At 38.1% G+C, this 17,930-nt stretch overlaps 1 protein-coding gene across 1 annotated transcript; it reads right to left on the reverse strand.

Moving 5' to 3' along the window:
* Window positions 1-26: 26 nt before the first annotated feature.
* Window positions 27-17,929, reverse strand: LOC145500350 (poly(ADP-ribose) glycohydrolase-like). Its single transcript, XM_081479865.1, has 24 exons — window positions 17,677-17,929; window positions 15,906-16,032; window positions 15,136-15,279; window positions 14,739-14,808; window positions 14,126-14,218; window positions 13,318-13,373; window positions 12,826-12,889; window positions 12,390-12,476; window positions 11,993-12,067; window positions 8,152-8,244; window positions 7,606-7,662; window positions 7,268-7,368; window positions 6,687-6,778; window positions 6,536-6,602; window positions 6,238-6,313; window positions 6,029-6,073; window positions 5,804-5,906; window positions 5,463-5,541; window positions 4,824-4,932; window positions 3,544-3,601; window positions 3,014-3,058; window positions 2,817-2,884; window positions 2,553-2,613; window positions 27-2,147 (listed from the first exon to the last, which is right to left on the reverse strand). Exons 1-24 carry the CDS (start codon window positions 17,792-17,794, stop codon window positions 1,936-1,938), a joined length of 2,100 nt encoding a protein of 699 aa, XP_081335991.1. The 5' UTR covers window positions 17,795-17,929; the 3' UTR covers window positions 27-1,935.
* Window position 17,930: the final 1 nt, after the last annotated feature.

The following is a 17,930-nucleotide window of genomic DNA, read 5'->3' on the forward strand; positions in this document are numbered from 1 at the left end:
TGTAAGAGAACGTGGAAGGTCTGTGAAGGTCTGTGAACATACTACGGTCCTTTTAGATAAAACTTTTCGGGATAAACTGTAACTTTTACAGTACAAAGTCCATGTCATTCATGCAATAAACCAAAGTAAATTGAACCACTTATCGATACAACTCCCTATTTGATCTCTTTGTAGCCGTATTTGACCCCAAGTCTGACTAAGCACAATGTCTGTATTTGACTCTTTGTTGACAAGTCAAGAGTGACTCAAGTGTGAAGGCATTGCAAAACTCGTAACGATCAACCACACGTTACGGTGTCACGACTTCCACCAGTGGACTAATGTCACATCCTCCAGATTCCTTCATTAGTGTTGTCACTTTGGCGCCACTTCGTAACTCTAATTTTATATCTGACATTTTACAATGTGCGAAAAAAGTGAACACTTATATCATTGTGAAGTATATATGAAATAATTCATATTTGAACTGCGGTAGTAGATGAAAGTGAAGTATGATCATCGCAGTAAATTTTCCAATTTAAGCAACTGGAAAGAAGAAGCCTGAAAAAAATCAGGGCTTCAACGGGATTCGAACCCGTGACCTCCGCGATACCGGTGCGATGCTCTACCAACTGAGCTATGAAGCCACACATTGGGAGCGAGGTCAATTAATTGAGTTCATATCTTCCCGTGAGTGAAATGATGTGAAGTATATATGAAATAATTCATATTTGAACTGAACTTAAATTGGAAAATTTACTGCGATGATCATACTTCACTTTCATCTACTACCGCAGTTCAAATATGAATTATTTCATATATACTTCACATCATTTCACTCACGGGAAGATATGAACTCAATTAATTGACCTCGCTCCCAATGTGTGGCTTCATAGCTCAGTTGGTAGAGCATCGCACCGGTATCGCGGAGGTCACGGGTTCGAATCCCGTTGAAGCCCTGATTTTTTTCAGGCTTCTTCTTTCCAGTTGCTTAAATTGGAAAATTTACTGCGATGATCATACTTCACTTTCATCTACTACCGCAGTTCAAATATGAATTATTTCATATATACTTCACATCATTTCACTCACGGGAAGATATGAACTCAATTAATTGACCTCGCTCCCAATGTGTGGCTTCATAACTCAGTTGGTAGAGCATCGCACCGGTATCGCGGAGGTCACGGGTTCGAATCCCGTTGAAGCCCTGATTTTTTTTTTCAGGCTTCTTCTTTCCAGTTGCTTAAATTGGAAAATTTACTGCGATGATCATACTTCACTTTCACTTATATCATTTGTGCAATGTTATACTGCACAGAGGGGGGAAACGAATCAGATGTAAAATGGATACACAGCAAACCCGTTATGTGATCTGTCACGGCACAATCAACAGGACAAAGCCAGTCTAAGTAGTCAGGCATTTTCGGATTGGCAGCTTTTCACCGTTACACTCCACGGTCAAAACGAGGAGACTTGAAAAAAAGAGCTTCCGAGCCAGCCTATCTTGTTTGTAACGCGGGTGCGGGTGGGGATGGGTCTGATCAAGTTGTCTGCCAAAAAATGGGAGTGCACATTCACGCACTAATTTGTCTGATATTGTTTTGTTGCCTTGTAAGGGAAGCCGGCATTGATCAGTGATCACCATTGATGTAGCTTCACACAACTCCTTGAGTATGATGTTTTGTCTTAATATTTATTAGTCTTCAACACCTCAACTGCAACGATTGATGGACAACGCAATGGTATACCTTCTCTTTATAAGTATTGATTCCGCGTTTTCTTCGGATACAAACCGACAAAAATCTGGCACAAAAATACCTTCCGTGGTTCGATCTCCTAAATTTTATTCATTAACGGACTGGTCCTGCAAGCGTTTCGCAGCACTGCGACTTTGGTGACTCTCAACTCTCCAAGCGTCACGCAACCTTTGGAAAGAACTTCCGTCACACAACGCCTCTAAGGAGTGTTCGCTTTGTAGGATGGGGAATCGTCCTCTAGATTGTAACTCAGTGTAGCGGCGCTTGCGTCATTTCTCGCTGCTTGTTCATTATCAGTCTCATCGTCGCAATCATTTTGTTTTTGGCGAATGTAAGAATAAAGTTTGACTGTGACGGAGCTAGCCGCTCGAATTTCTTTACCGTAACGGTACATCATCTTCCAGACATCACCTGGCAAAGAAGAAAATAAAAAATTATGTCAAATACGAACAAGGTCAGAAAAAGCTGAAGATATGACTTGGCTCCCAAAGCTTGCGTCTTCCTTTAAAATAAAATACATTTTCTCGCTCACACTAATCATGCTTTTATCCTGTGCCTCTGCACAGGTAAAATCCGACTGTTTGGAACGAATTAATCGCAAACAGTTGTCTAACCTACAGGGTGTTGCGTGAGTTCCAGTTTACACTAGCAGCATGACAGTCCAAAAATTTAACGGTTTTTATAAACTCAAGCAACGTTTTCCTCCGTTAACTTGAGAGGAGAAGCGTTACGTGACGAGCCGCGCGACGGCGACTTCCGTTAACAGGTCACGCAATTCGGTCACACAACTTTGTTTAACACAAGCTCAATACTTACTAACTGTTAATTTTCGCTCTGAGATGAACGAGTGGATGTTGAGAAGGTCTTCTGCTAACTCCTAACAAATAAGACATGATATGTTAGTTTTTCTGTACAACGACCGTCATCAGAATGGTTCCTCTCACTACTGTACGAACAAGTTATTTTGCACACAAGTGCTAAAAAAATAGTACAAATATAAAATAGGAAAACAGGACACTATTCGCGGTCCAGCAGATTGTTAGGTAAAAAAAAAAGACAGCATCTCCGAACTCAACTCACAGCATCTCCGAACGTGAAGTAAACGAGGTCCCTGGAACATGCAGAACTTGCCATCATTTGAATCAATCCTGAAAGATTATAAGGCGAGAAAAAAAAACGCACTGAATTAGATGGAGCGCGGAATTTCTCTCGTAGAATTTTTTGCAGGAAAAATAACCGAGACAAACTGATCGCTACGGCAAAGAATCAGGAAATACCTTTGACCCTTGAATCGCCTCCAAACGCACCACAACCCCAGTTTCCTAAAAAAGGAAGGTAGCGAGCGATGTTACTGACCAGAAGTTATTTTTGAAGCAATTCTCGGCAACACCGTAAGGCAGCTGCGTGTGACACTAAACCTTACATTCACTTTATATGGCGCTGTTGCACTCACTACCACCCAGGTTAAGCAGTATTAAAGATTGCGTAGATATTTCAGTTACACAAGTAAAACTGAAGCCAGGAAAACGTTCTTTAGCAGAACAGCAAAGGTTAGTAATGAATTACTGGTTTGAGTATACGATAAGACAGGCTTTGGTTTAAGGCACAAATTTGGCTCTACAGAATTCTTACCGAGATGCAATAATGGGAAATTGTACAGTCTGACTAGTCCTACATAACCCTACACAGCCCAGACAGCAAATAATGTGAATAGTAACGAGTGACTTTGCTCCTGTTTCAATAGCACTAACTCTTGGGCGATCTTCTGTATTGATCAAGTCTCTTACACCATTTATGATCAACCAACCTGTCGCAATTGCTGGAAGATATTTCCGTTCTACAGGAAGATAAAATCCACAGTACGCCTGAAGGAAAAAAGTGTTACTATTAATTCAATGTAAACTGAAGGCTCTGACAAAGATCGTGATAATCAAACGCAACAATGAATTTACAAGAACCCTAGCCGCTTGAGCAGGTTCAATTTAAACATTTAGGAGACACCGGTCGAGTTGCCCTATGTTTAATGATTTAGCGTTGGGATAACGATCGAGAGGTTATTTGTTATCTCCTTTACTAAGAGCTATTATTCACACTTTTCCCCTCTCTGTCATCGAGGGTTACGAAAAATAAGGTAAGGTAAAGTCTGAGACGGCGGACGACCATACATTCACTCTTATTTTATTCTCTCTACAACGGCCACCTCTACACAACAGCAATGGCCAGTAAAACGCGTTCCAACTGCTGAAATAACCTCTTGGAAACAGTTAATCAACGACTAAACAGCATTTTTTAGTGTTAAAGTTGATAAAAATTGATCTGTATCGCGCGCGACGCTGGGTTGACGAAAATTGAACTGTACCGCGCGTCCTTGGGTTCTGTTTCTGTTAACCCTTTGAATACCAACTACGCATATATGCGTAATTAATGGTGTGCTCTTTGTACCACTTGTGACGTCATCAATTTAAATGTCATCAGATATTCTTGATAAGCAGATAGTAGTACTAGGTTAGGCCTTTCCGCACAATGGTCAGGTTTAAATATCGACGACATTCCGATGTCGCAAATCGAAAAACAACGTGCAAAAACGGTGGTAAAATGGTCCCCTACTCCTATCCTTGATCAAGGTCCATTTCTAGGCTTCGCCCGTAATTAACATCCAACTTTCCACAGCAGCCAGAAAGAACATACAATGCAAAAGGTAGCCAGTATAAAAGGGCCGGGAAAAACAGAAAGGAAAGGGGCAACGAACAAAATTGAGAACGGTTAATGGCAAAAAAAAACCTGACTAAACGGTTAAAAACGGTATTTTTTGGCGAAAGTTTGATATTCAAAGGGTTAAGTTTCTGTTTTATTAATACACTTTGATTTACATATATGCTAATAGACATTTTCGAAAAAAAATGTTGCACCTCCGAGAACAAAAACGTGCTATATTACACGCTTACCTCCACATAACGGCCACCTCGATACAACCACTTTCCTCTGTTCCCGAGGTGGCCGTTAGGGAGAGGTTCGACTATATGACATACTGTAGGGAAAGGGAGTGATTGAACGTGATTGTCTTTCAAAGCCTTACACAAGAAATACCTTGTCTAGTTCTCTTTTGAGCAAGCCAGCTTGAAACTGGTCTGTGTAACAGCGGAACACATGTGCATCTATGGCGACGATCTTGGAATGCCGTCGTCCCCACGAGTCCCTAAAAAACAGCCACAAATTAAGAACTCGGAGTGAGATGTGTGCGTGTTACTGCCTGCATTCTCGCGCGTGAACGCGCGGCTAAATACGCGCTTGTGCGAGCTTGACGGCCAGAAGTACTTTGATAGTTTACATCTACTTATTTTGTTTTGTTTTGTATATTTAATCTTGTACCAAGTTTGTGATACTTATGTGTAGCAATGTATTTGTTGTGCCTCTTTCCTGACTCTTACATTTTTAATTATTATAATTACGGTCACCCAACTAGTTTAGCTTTTTAGCTATTTTGGGTGTCCCACTTCTGTATGTACTGTACTGTTTATTTATATATTTATAATTATAATCTTGTAAATTCTTTTAGTTGTTTACAGTAGTAGAAATAAACTGTTGTTGTTGTATATTCTATAGGAGGTTTAATCAAGGGCGAGAGCGCAATGAAAGTTCTAATTACCAGAATGCAAGAAGTCCCTTGTTTCCCTGCTACAAAGATTTCTGTATCTAATCACTATTGCGTCCTCAGCGTGTTCTTACCTGGTTGTTTCATCAACATGGTCCCCAGCCCATCTGAACGTGTGCGCATACCCAATGTAATCACTGTACCGTTCAGCACCTTAAACACAACATGCTGATTATCAACGAGGTTAAGACAACGTTTAGGAAAGTAATGGTCTACACTAGAGCCACAGTTAGTTACGAACCAGTTTAAACCAAAGAAATCTACTCCCTGTTAAAGTAATTACGCTTTTGCCCAACTCACCGCATTTCCATACACCGAGAAGAGAGTTGAAAATATGACGCACAGCGTAGTTTTTTTGACAGACATTGAGGTGCTTCATTGGTCAAGTACAGTAAGTTAGGTAGAGCACATTTACCTGTTACAATAAGGCATTCATTGCTATCAAGACGCTCACAAAACAGCCGGGACAGGATCAGTTCTGGACATATAAGGAACCTGATTTCCTCCTGTACACAGCCCTGTGTGAAAACAAGATTATCTAGCATCAGAGGTCCGCAATGCGTGCTGACAGATTCCATCTCATTCTGTAAAAAAAGGAAGAAGTGGGTTTCAAATTCAAAGCCAACCAATGATATCTTACCTCTCCTATAACACCTCCTCCAATGTATTTGTTGGCAAAATCAACCTGAAACAAAATTAAAATGAGATACGTTTATGTGCTGCTTCATGCTACGGAAAATGCTGAATGAATTATCTGCTAAAGAAGTGTGGGCCAGTAAGCCATGTAAAGCAAGAATCTACATCACGTCAAGAAAGACCACCAAACAACAGAGATTAAATAAAAAGGACCTGAAGGAATCCTGCTCCATTGTCCTCTATTGTTCCCTTAGTGGAGACATGCAGCTTGCCAAAAAGGGCCTGACATCTGAAATATAAATTCGGCACAAGCATTATCGCGCGACAACGTGACAAGAGACTATTATTTTACAACTTACAGTAATCAAATAATAAAAAAAATAGTCTCATCTATTACATTCTTTTGGAGGCACTTTCTCGAATCCCCCACCCAACCCTCTTTACCACAAACTGAAAAAGGCTTAAGGTACGCTACAATGGTTGTTTTCATTGGGTTCACAACAATACTTACTTTTCCCATTCAGGCATTTTGCTAGATGTCATCATTTGTCGTCTAAATGTCACAGTACCTGTAGGCACTGTGGAATAGAAAATAAGGCCACATAAGAGCTCGGGGCACTAGGGATTATAGACTTATTCAGTGTTGTTTTATTATTACTTACTTTCCTTTGTTAATCTTCTAAAATAATGAAAAATAGCCTGAAGTTTCTCAGTTTTTACTGAATTTGTTCCTCCTTTCCCACCTTGGAATAACCTGAAAGATATGCAAAGGATATCAAAATGTAACACTGACAATAAGACACAGTTCATTACTATACAGATGAGTTCTTTTGTGTTGTTCTGGCCCAGGGCTCCTTTCTCGAAAGTTCCGGTGGTTAACAGTCTTAAAATGCTGTTTTTAGTTTGCTGTGTTTACATTCAAGATTGAGATATTGCAGTGTAATAAATTTGAAATTCAAACAATAAAAAATATCAATATTGAAACAGAAATCTCCTAAATATATCACACAGTGATTAGCACAGTAAGTTTTGTCAAGAGTGCTACACTATAATTTCTGGAAAAAAGTATTCTACGTACATTACATACATACTTTATTTTGCTTTGGATAACAAGCAATGATATAAATTATGTTATGTTACCCTATGGATAACAATACATACTCCTTCAACCATGGCCAAAAACGTAATCCAATGCAGTAGAGTCGAAAGGCAATGCTACCATGAACTTAAAAACTTACTGTACCTATTAAAATTGATATCTGGAAATGATGAATACTCTGAATGCTTGTATGAGTTTCTCCGTGGAAATGTACAGAAGAAGGCATTGGCTAGCAAACAAGCTACCTGAAAAAACAAAAAAAACAAAAACAAAACAAAAAAACAAAATAAAATAAAGTAAAATAAAAATGATTTCAAGTATAACTAAACGTAAATTTACAAATAATTGTGAATTAACATTGAAGAGATGAAGGTAAAACTCTAGAAACAAAAGGAAACCAGTTGTTCATTACCACAATATTTATTTCTGATTAAAAAGCATTGTCATAAAACACTGTAAGCATTATTCAAACCTTCCCTCACCTGCTCCTGGCTCATTGTTAAGGTGTGATTCTGCTGCCGTTTTAGAAGAGGAATCGCCTGAAAGAAACATTGTAAGTAATATTTTAATATTAGTAGCAGAAACAGATTTTTCCAAAATTTGAAGAAAAAAATTAATAATGTTTATCATTTAAAAAAGGTTGTGTCTGTGATCATAACATCCTCAAATACTGGAGTTTCGAAGTGTAAGGTACATGTGTACAAGATTCTCCCAAGTACAATACTCATGACAGAAACCCTAAATAATTATCACGTTGCTGCCAAGAGAGGAAGCGTGTACAAAATAATATTATTGAGATTACAGTTCACAGTTTCCATGTCTTGTCCAAAATAATATTTACAGTTAGACCTTGGCCAGTGTTTCAACTCTGAGTTCAGTCTACTGATCATAACATCACCTTGCTCCACTCCCTGCACTCATAAACTCTCCATTAGTCATTGACCAAACAGGATTTGGTGTGCGGAATTTTCCTTGCAGTGATGGAACATTTTTATTACAGTATTCCACTATTGTGTATAAACAGATACCTGAGTACACAAAGTGGGAAGACGAAGAGCAAGAGAGACCATGGCTGGTAACGTCTTACTGAAGAATTCATTTCTTCTGCTGGCATCCAATACCTAAGACAAAGGGTACTTGTAAAGTTACAGCACAACAAGTCTGGTAAAACGTTCTACCTAAAACTTCCAAAAACCATTTTCATAAATGGCTGCCAATTTAAAATTCTTTTGTACGCATTTAAATTACCCAGCTAACCTCGTTTGAGAGTAAAAATTCTTTTAAATTATCAACTCAAAAACAAGGTTACTTAGGCTAATTTTAATACTTACAAAAGAATTTTTAATTGGCAGCCATTTACGAATATGGTCTCTAGCATGTTCAAAACTCGGTTAAGGTGGCTCAACACAGTGTTCTGTTTTTTTGAGACTTTTAGAACTATGTGTGATTTTTCAGGCTTGGAACTGCACTGTTTTGAATGGCTGTGCAAGTTTTTAAAGGTAACTCTCTACTGTACATTTCATTGTGTTTAAGTCTTAAATTAAGGTTGCACTGTTCTGTTGCATAGCAGCAAACTTGACCCAATTTTCGCCATCAATTGCATCTATCTTAAAAACTAAGCCGGTGACCCATATTTTTTTAATATAAAAATCTTTTTGTTACACACCGATGAAGAAACAGGGAAAATTAGAAAAAATTGAAGGGGTGAGTGCAAAACCACGCTAAGTGACGATTTGGGTGAAAAAAAAAATTTTCGCGAAAGGGCTTGAATTTTTGCATGTGGTCTTCAATGTAATAGAAAAACGTGGTCCTGTATTTTTGTCACTGGTTTTTGCTTTGTTTATAAAGAGGCCGCTAGGAAAACCGAGTGGTTTTTCTGCATACGCAATATCTCGAAAACGAAGCGAAGCTTAGCGGAAAAACTACGGGACATTGTTAAACATACCTAAACAAAACTGCATGCGAAATTTGGAGTGTTTTCGACAAAGTTCACTTTTGATTAAAATACCTAGTGCCCTTTTCCCGCCGAGGTCTTCAAATAAACGAAGCCGGGCCTTTGTATGATAAACAGAGCTGATCCTTTGTTATAATAGCCAAACCAAGCCTTTGTTATAAGTCGAAGTCTCGCCTTGGTTTATTATAACAAAGGATTGGCCCACCGCGTCCACAAGGACTTTGATTTCACTTAGAAAGCAGCAAAATGTCAATTTCACGCAATGTATAAGCTCAAAAATGTTGATTTTAGGTCAAAAAAGGCTTAAACGTTGATTTCACGTCAACGCGTGACAGCAAGGAGGTTGATTTCTCTTAGAAACGAGCAAAATGTCAATTTCACACAACGCATAAGCTCAATGATGTTGATTTTGGGTCTAAATAGGTTAAAATGTTGATTTGACGTTAACACGTGACGGCAAGGAGGTTGATTTCACTTAGAAACCAACAAAATATCAATTTCACGCAGCGCATAAGCTCAATGATGTTGATTTCAGGTCTAAATAGGTTAAAATGTTGATTTCATGTTAACGCGTGACAGCAAGGATATTGGTTTCACTTAGAAACCAGCAAAATGTCAATGTCATGCAGCGCATACGCTCAATGATGTTGATTTCAGGTCTAAATGGGTTAAAATGTTGATTTCACGTTAACGTGTGACGGCAAGGATGTTGGTTTCACTTAGAAACCAGCAAAATGTCAATTTCACGCAGCGCATAAGCTCAATGATGTTAATTTCAGGTCTAAATAGGTTAAAATGTTGATTTCACGTTAACGCTTGACGGCAAGGATGCTAGTTTCACTTAGAAAACAGCAAAATGGTAATTTCATGCAACTTATAAGCTCAATGATGTTGATTTCATGTGAAAACGCGCTATAAATAGGGCTGACAGATTAACAGATTAACCCTTCTCCGCAACGTACGGGTCTCCATACATCTGCATGTCCACTGATCCCAGAAGCTCAAAACACTACAAATCATGCCGATTTGAAATAAAATCAACGCAACCTGGATCACAGATCTATGTTACAATCGATCGCTACTTGTTGGCCATTCTTATGTTTAAACAATCTAGTTACCAGTTTGAGAAACGTCCGCAGAACGTGATCGCAATGCATGCCAGGAAGGGTCTTTACACCTCGTGCACGGGAAAACATGGTGGTCGATACAAGACAAATTTTATAAGTCTAAAACCAGTTCTCGCTTTCCAAACTTTGACTCTAGCAACGTTTGGCAAATGGGCCATGACTCTCCAGAGGGTATTTTTCTTGGGCAAGAACTGCTCTTGGACTTTGCTGCCTGGCTCGATCTGACTTTGAATGCTGATAACACGATTACGGTATATCAGCTGCCTTCGAAGTTTCAGAACACATTTCGATTCTTTAAAACGTGCTGATGACTTACGGGTTTATTGAGACTTTATGATGCCTCTCAACCACCAGGCAGGCATACAAGGTACTTTAAAACAATGCTTAAGATATTAGTTGACAGAGCTCTAATGCGGCACATCTCTTTTTTGTTTGATGAATTTCGTTTGATGCTCGATCGATTCACGTGTTGTGCTCACGTCAGAATAACCGATGTAAACAATCTGTTCCCAGATTTCCACTCTATATATGCTGTGAGATTTGATTTTGACTTCATACACTATAAACAGTCTGCCTGTTTGCTGTTCAACAATTAAACTCCTAAAGACATGGCTAGGAAAAGCCAAGTATTTTTGCATATGTTATAACTCGAAAACGAAGCAAAAACCAGCGACAAAAATACAGGGCCGTGTTTTTCTATTACATTGAAGACCACATGCAAAAATTCAAGCCCTTTCGCGAAATTTTTTTTCTCACCCAAATCGTCACTTAGCATGGTTTTGCACTCACCCCTTCAATTCTGTGGAGTAGATTTTTCTTAAATTAAAAAAAAAATGGAAATTTCAAGAATGGAAAAATTCCACTCCACAGATTTTTTAAAATTTTGCACGTGCATTCCGCTTTTGCTGTTGAACATATTTTTGCATTAAAAAAGTGGGGTCACCAGATCAGTTTATGAGATATTAGCTTCGTGGATAAGTAATTTTTAGCGCTCGTTCTACACGCAAAATAAAATCTCAACTTTGCAAGATCACACTTTGCACACGTGTGAAGGCAGTCCGCTGCTCAGGAAAGCCCGCAATTCCATGCGAATAAACGTGAATACCCGTGAATAGTGTTTTCTTTTTGCTGTTGCTGTTAGCAGCATGAGCGGTAGAAGAAGAGTACCATAAATACCCGAAGGTAGACTGGCCTAGTGAAAAGAACGAAGAAAACTTGAAGAGTTATTTTTCCTGCTGTTTTTTAGATTGATAACTGGTGCAATCGATCACAACATCAATCACAATTTTCGTTTATGTTCCAACACAGCGGTTTAAAAGAATGTTTTTTTATTTGAAATTGACTGAAGGATGGATGTTTTTGAAGATAAAATAAGCGATATTGCAAACAGCTCACTAAACTAGGTGGAAACAAAGGTTTACGAAGTAGGCCTTGGGCCGCCATGTTTGTTGTGAGTTTTGCAAACTTGAAACCTTGTGCACTTTCTCGCGACCCCTCGGGTGATCGCATGATACCTAGCACTGAAGTGCGCGTTAGAGCCCAGGCTTCTCACGGAAATATTACTATTTGAGCCACCTTAAAAGCACCTCACATGGTACAGAGGGGGAAATCATGACATACAAGGATGTGTGCGTCAAGCAGATGTACATGTAATGTTGAGTACACAGTCACAGCATGTGCACAAGCTAAACAACAACTTCCAAGGTGCTGATCCATGATTTCTCAAGATCAAGCAATGCTGACAATGAACATCGAGTGCTGTGCAGCTTGTCTGAATGCTATGGTTACCTCATTAAAGTAGCTGTGTAGAGCTTCAAAGTTCCACCTCTTTGAATAATGAGCATTGTACTTCAAAATAGCATCCTGTGACAAAACAGAATATTTATAGTCTTTACGTAATAATCTGCAGTGTTCTTTTACCTTCAAAATTACGAGCACTAAACTAACTAAAGTAACCACTGACGGACCCACCAGCCAGTGATTACATGTAAATGTTGATTAAATGTTGATTAAATGTTGCAAAAACCTCAAAAAAACAAGGTAAAAATGGTAAATACACAGTCAATACACCAACAAAAAATAAACAAAATTAGTTTCTGCAGACTTCTTAGAACTGTAATCTAAAACCCCACTCTAAGGTTGCAAGAAAGGTCATAAGCTTATTTTGTTTCAAACTCTCAGTCACCTGCAATTCAGCTGAGTTTGTAATTGATCCTAGCAAGGTTGATTCTATGAGCTCCCATCTGTTCTGAATAACTTTTTTCTCATAGTCCTAAAAAAAAGACAAAGGAAGATGCAAATCAGCTATTGACAGATGGAACCATTACTGTGCTTCAAGCCAATAATCCACAGCTGATGATTGTCTGGAGAACACTGTTTGAAACTGTTTGGAGAAATTCACTGTAAGTTGTAGTTGAACAAACAAACAAAAAAAACAAACAAATAAACAAGTATACTAATTTTTAATTCAACCCAAAGTTAGAGGAGAAATTACAATATTATACCAAAAGAAAAAAAAAATGATAGGGGTGCCGGTTACTCAAAATAACCTAAGAGTTAAAATAAAATAAGAGATGACTGTTAAAAGATCAAGGGATAAATGATTCAGATTATATAGTCACCTGCACTGGGTAGAGGTTTTCCCTGGAGCATGGCATTCGTACATGGTTTTTATCCCATTTGTCCCTAAAAATTAACGCAAGCAACTTTATTTGTTAACTAAAAGATTGTAAGCTAGAAGAGTAGCTAAAACCAAAAAGAAATGACAAAAAAGTAAAATACATTAAAGAGAACTTGCATGTAATAGAAGAAAAATTATTTAATCCCGTGAGCTAAAGATATGCTTTCCCTATAACTGTCTCTTAGATCTCTTGCGAAATTGCATGAGCAATGTATGTTTGTGTGGTACTGCTTGGTAATTAATAAAGCAAACCAGTGTACGTATTTAGTGCAGTTTTCCATGACATCAGGCTGTAGCTTTTCTATGTGTAAGACTTTACCAAAAAGTCATAATTTCGAAGACTGAGCTAACAGGATTTCATCTGTTTTTTCATAGCATTTAATGTAGAATACCCTTTAAAGCAAACAATTTTCACATACATTTGTAGAATTACCTGTAGTTCTCATGAGAGGGTTTTGGAGGTTCAGCAAAGTCAGTTGAATGAGATGGCTGGAAAAGAAGGTTGTCATATAAAACACTGGATGAGAAGGAGTGAATATTGTTGATTCTTGGACTCTAAATTTTTTCCTACAATTGACTGCTAACCTTTATACAGTAATACTGTTTTCTAAAATAATTAATAAACCATTTGCTTTCCGTAATTTTTTGTCTGAAAGTCGAATCTGAGTCAGTTGTGCTGATTATTTGCTCATGGAAAACTGTCTAGCTTAACAATCATTTAATCAATATATCAAGTAGAAACACGAGTGAAAGTTCGGGAAAATGAGAAATGATGTAGGAACATGAGCCACAGCCCAATGAAAGCTTTTTTGAGTTCTCCCAAACTTTCATGAATGTTGCTATTTAATAATTAGATTATGAGCTTGAGATTTCTATTGCACGATAGTTGACTCGAGCTGGGACCTTATCAACTATCATGTGAGGGCACAGCCCGAAGGTGCAGCCCAACTCAACTATCACGCATAGAAATTGAGAGCGAATAATCTAATATTATTGTTTTAGTATAAATCTACTAGTCATTAAAAACTTTATCTAAATCCTCTTCACAGACACTTCAATTTACAATTATCAAAAAGAAATTTTTTGTTCCTTGTTCCATAAATACATCAACAGCCCATGCTAGTTCTGTTTTTCTATTGAGTTACAAAAGTACTGACAGCTTTTAATAACCATTTTCTTACAACTGAAAGCATTTTCCAATTTAAGTGGTAACCCGGTAACCAGAAATAGTAATCACTTACTCGCACTAACACAGTGTGATCAGGTTGAGCAGCTAAAGGAGGTAACGTCGGAGAACAAGTAGGAATTCTGTTCAGACTTTGAAGAGGAGCTCCCTGCAGGTGACAGAGCAGTATAACATTGTAATGGTATAATGGTGCATTGACATGACTTGCTTGTAGCTTAACCTGTGCTTGCTTGTTGAGATTTAGGAAGATTGGTGTGTATTATGATAGATGGCTAGACTAAAATATACACTCTGGCAAGAGGAGGGGTGGCCCTTCCCTTTGTAGGATCATGAAATTTAACACGAAGCCCAGTCCTCGCGCCAGTGGGGACAATAACAGGACTAAAAAATCTTGAATTCCAGCCTGCCCTTGGGACAAGTAGCTCTAAAATTTTGCTTACCCTGGACAAGTCTTAGTTTGCTCCATTAATGATTTATTTAGCGGACAACTTGCCTGATGCCTTGCCTATCAGGCCAGTGAGAATGAAAAGTTACTTGCCCAGAAGGAAAATCTACTTGTCCTAGACAACTGGATGGAACTTTTTTTGAGCCCTGAATAAGAGCAGTGTTTTCTGTTGAAGTGTCTCATCACTCCATTGTCAGAGCAAATTGCTTTATTGGAAACTTACCCCTGAGACAAATCTGTCAGCTGTTTGGATGGAAGGCACCTCTTCAAGAGGAGGAGCTGTTAGAGGTGAACTATAGGACAAAAAGTATGACATCCTTTAAAAGGATTACCTTTACAAGGAAATGCCAGCAATCATGGCTAATGAGGGAATGAACAAAGGAAGAAAGGATGGAAGGAGGGAACAAACGATCGAACGAACGAATTAACAAATGAATGCATAAATGCATGGCAGGAATAGCTGATGGCTGGAAAGATGGGTGGATGTACAGACAATGCAAACAACTGAATCAAGCCATGGACAGATAGATGGAAGGACAGATGTATTCATAGATGACACAACATATGAAAAATAAGCTACACAAAATCGCCCAATGGTAGAGAGTCACATGCATACTTACTCAGGGAAAAGTAAAGGAGAATCATCAAATCCAACAAGACCATCTTCAGTATCACTCAGTCCATCCTTACTGCCGCCTTCAACAACCATGTCAGAACTAGCGGTGGATGTTGCTGATGTACAAGCTGTGTTTGACGCACTTCCTCTACAAAATAAATCAGTTCTAATGTGTTCAGTCTGGATGAAGACTTAAAATCTGTAAAGTTACAGTTTATACATGTAGCTAGTTATTGCTACTTCTACAGAAAACACTGTAAGTGAACTGTGCAAGTTTCCGGGAAAATTATTCGTGGGTAGCCATTACCACTATCATCTCTAATTTTGGGTGAGTGGAAATAGACAATGCAATAGTCTAATATATCAGAATGATGCTAATTAAAAAAAAAAGAAAGAAAGAAATACTGTTTAGTACTTAAACCTTAGTTTACAAATTATTATAACAAGTTTTTCTCTATGATATATGAGTGTTTTAAACAACGATATGACCTTTACAGGGTAACAAGTCGCAAAGTTCTGAAGTTGGTGGCTTTACTGTAGGAGTTAGCAGCTGATTTTGTCATCTTTTTCTACACAATGTACAGTTCCAGAAAATATCCATACTCCCCCCAGCTGATTGCTGTTCATTTTTTGTATGTTGGTTCTGAGAGTATAGTTGCACATAATGACAGCATTAAATAGTCCAGTTGATGACTTCCTTCACTGTTAAATTAAATAAAATATCATCTTCAATTTATTATTGCACTGAAATTTTGTTCATGTATTTATCCTTACCGTCTATTCTCAGCAGCATCTGCCAAAAGAGCTCTTTTCTTCTTTATTTCATCTTCTTGGACATTAAAGCTGTCTTGTGGAGATGCACCGTGTTGCATCTTTTGCTGTGAACAGTTTTCTTTCTTATCTTGTAAACACCAAAAAGAAATAAAATATGGTTTAGTAAAGAAGACAGCATGTGATGTGCAAGAGTATCATAAATAAACAAATCTTATTTGAGTCTCACTCACAGATGACTCTATCCTAATTTGGAAAATCAACACCTAAAAGGATAATGAAATCTCAAGAAGTATGATAAATCATTATTGTCCAGTTCTAAGCAAAAGCACATCCAAATACTTATGACCAATCAGTTATCATCATTTCACCCATTCTGATGCGAATACTAACAGGAGCAGTTTATGTGTTCTGCCTGTGTAACTGGACAGTACAAGTAATTGGCTGTTCTTTTTTTTTTTTTTCTTTTTACTATATTTGGGTTCGTAGCCTAATTTGGTCCTGATATGTTCTACACATTAAATCAGAAAAAATGTTGATTTGAAGTTTAGAATCCTCTTTATACCTTGAGGTGGTAGAGACTATTAGTTTGCTTGCACAATGAGGTTTTTGCCTGGAAACAGGCATTTGTAGCACTCAATTAATCGTTTGTGACGTTTAAAAGTCTAGAAGTCAAGGAGTTTATAGTAAGGTAAAAAGATCCAGCAATGTTCTCAAATGAAAATGTTTGTTCCCTCAAAACAGGAAAAGTACATGTCTTTCTTAGTTTCACTACTGAATTAAGCTTGATCAAGGCTGTGGTCTAAGAAAAACTGAGAGGACGCCAAAGGCTCCTGACCATGAAATCGTGGATACCCAGCACTAAAGCTTGTATGAACAAAGAAAGTTTTTCCTGCTGCCTAAAGGCAAAAGTTAATCACCAGTGGCACCTGGGCACCTCTAAAGCTCAGCCCTGTTAATGGATTTGCAGTTTTCATCAAAATGTTTGGCAGTTTCTTGGTTTTGAGTGATTTTCACGGTGCTTTTTCTGTTTTCTTACAAATGATAAGTGGTTTTCTGGTTTGTAGAGGGTCCCAATGTCCCCCTCATTCAAGGCAAATCTGTGTGACATTCAAGCAAAAAGAATAATCAGCTGCTTGATATTTCCCCTATATACTAGTGTACAACAATAATCTTTCCACTTAGTTTCAGAAGGTTATAAGCTTCAGGTGTCTTGTGCTGTTGGAAACATCCGCCCAGAATCATGAAAAAGTACAAAATTAAGTGTCATTTTAATTGCAACCAACACTCATAAAGGGTTAACCAACACAATTATCCAGCTGATAATTGCTGTCACAAACAAAACGTTCGTTCGTTCGATTAATCTGTAACATAGGTTTTGCACGTTGATATAAGCTTACATGATATAAGCCTTATCCTCTAATTCTTACGATCAATTACTGCATTTGACAGCAGTAACAGTTAACATAGAACTTACCAAGAAGATTCCATTACTTTTCAGTCACAATCGGCGGTACGAACTTTAATAGAAAGCGATATTGTTTTTAACTCATTAATCATTCATTTTGTCCTGTCGCAGCACCGTCCCGACACGTTTGAGAGTGTACATGTTCGGAAACAGCCCCAATCTGGTTCGTCTTAAAACAACTCTGATGGCTTTTCAGATGATTCTAGCCATGACTGGGAACTTAAATACAAGAATTTACATTGATAACAACCTGTCTTAACACTTTGACGTCTTAAAAACAATTTGCTAACTAAAGTCAAGATCTACCTGGGAGGTGAGGGGACACCTTCGACTTCGGGCTTGATTGGTGTCGTTTGAAACTCTCTTCAATGCTGCTTTGTTTGAGCCTTTTCCGTTTAGGTTCCTCACCAAACCTCGCATTCATTATTTATATTAAAGCTTAAATACATGAAGAATAAAAATCATGTGAATTGGTTCACTGTCAAAGTATATTTGTACATCAATCTCCGATCTTCTGCAATCTGTCTTTCGGCCATCGAGCCGACTTGGCCTGGATGCCA

The sequence above is a fragment of the Orbicella franksi genome, chromosome 10, assembly GCF_964199315.1.
Source record: "Orbicella franksi chromosome 10, jaOrbFran1.1, whole genome shotgun sequence".
In the NCBI taxonomy this organism is placed as follows: domain Eukaryota; kingdom Metazoa; phylum Cnidaria; class Anthozoa; order Scleractinia; family Merulinidae; genus Orbicella; species Orbicella franksi.

Bases quoted from the DNA above. Each gene is read 5' to 3' on its own strand.
- LOC145500350 (XM_081479865.1), bottom strand. From the start codon at position 17,794: ATGAATGCGAGGTTTGGTGAGGAACCTAAACGGAAAAGGCTCAAACAA. The intron at 12,477-12,825 runs GTGACTATATAA...TCTTTTTTTTAG, and splicing joins AAAACCTCTACCCAGTGCAG to GACTATGAGAAAAAAGTTAT. The intron at 2,614-2,816 runs GTGAGTTGAGTT...CTTATTTGTTAG, and splicing joins ACTTCACGTTCGGAGATGCT to GAGTTAGCAGAAGACCTTCT.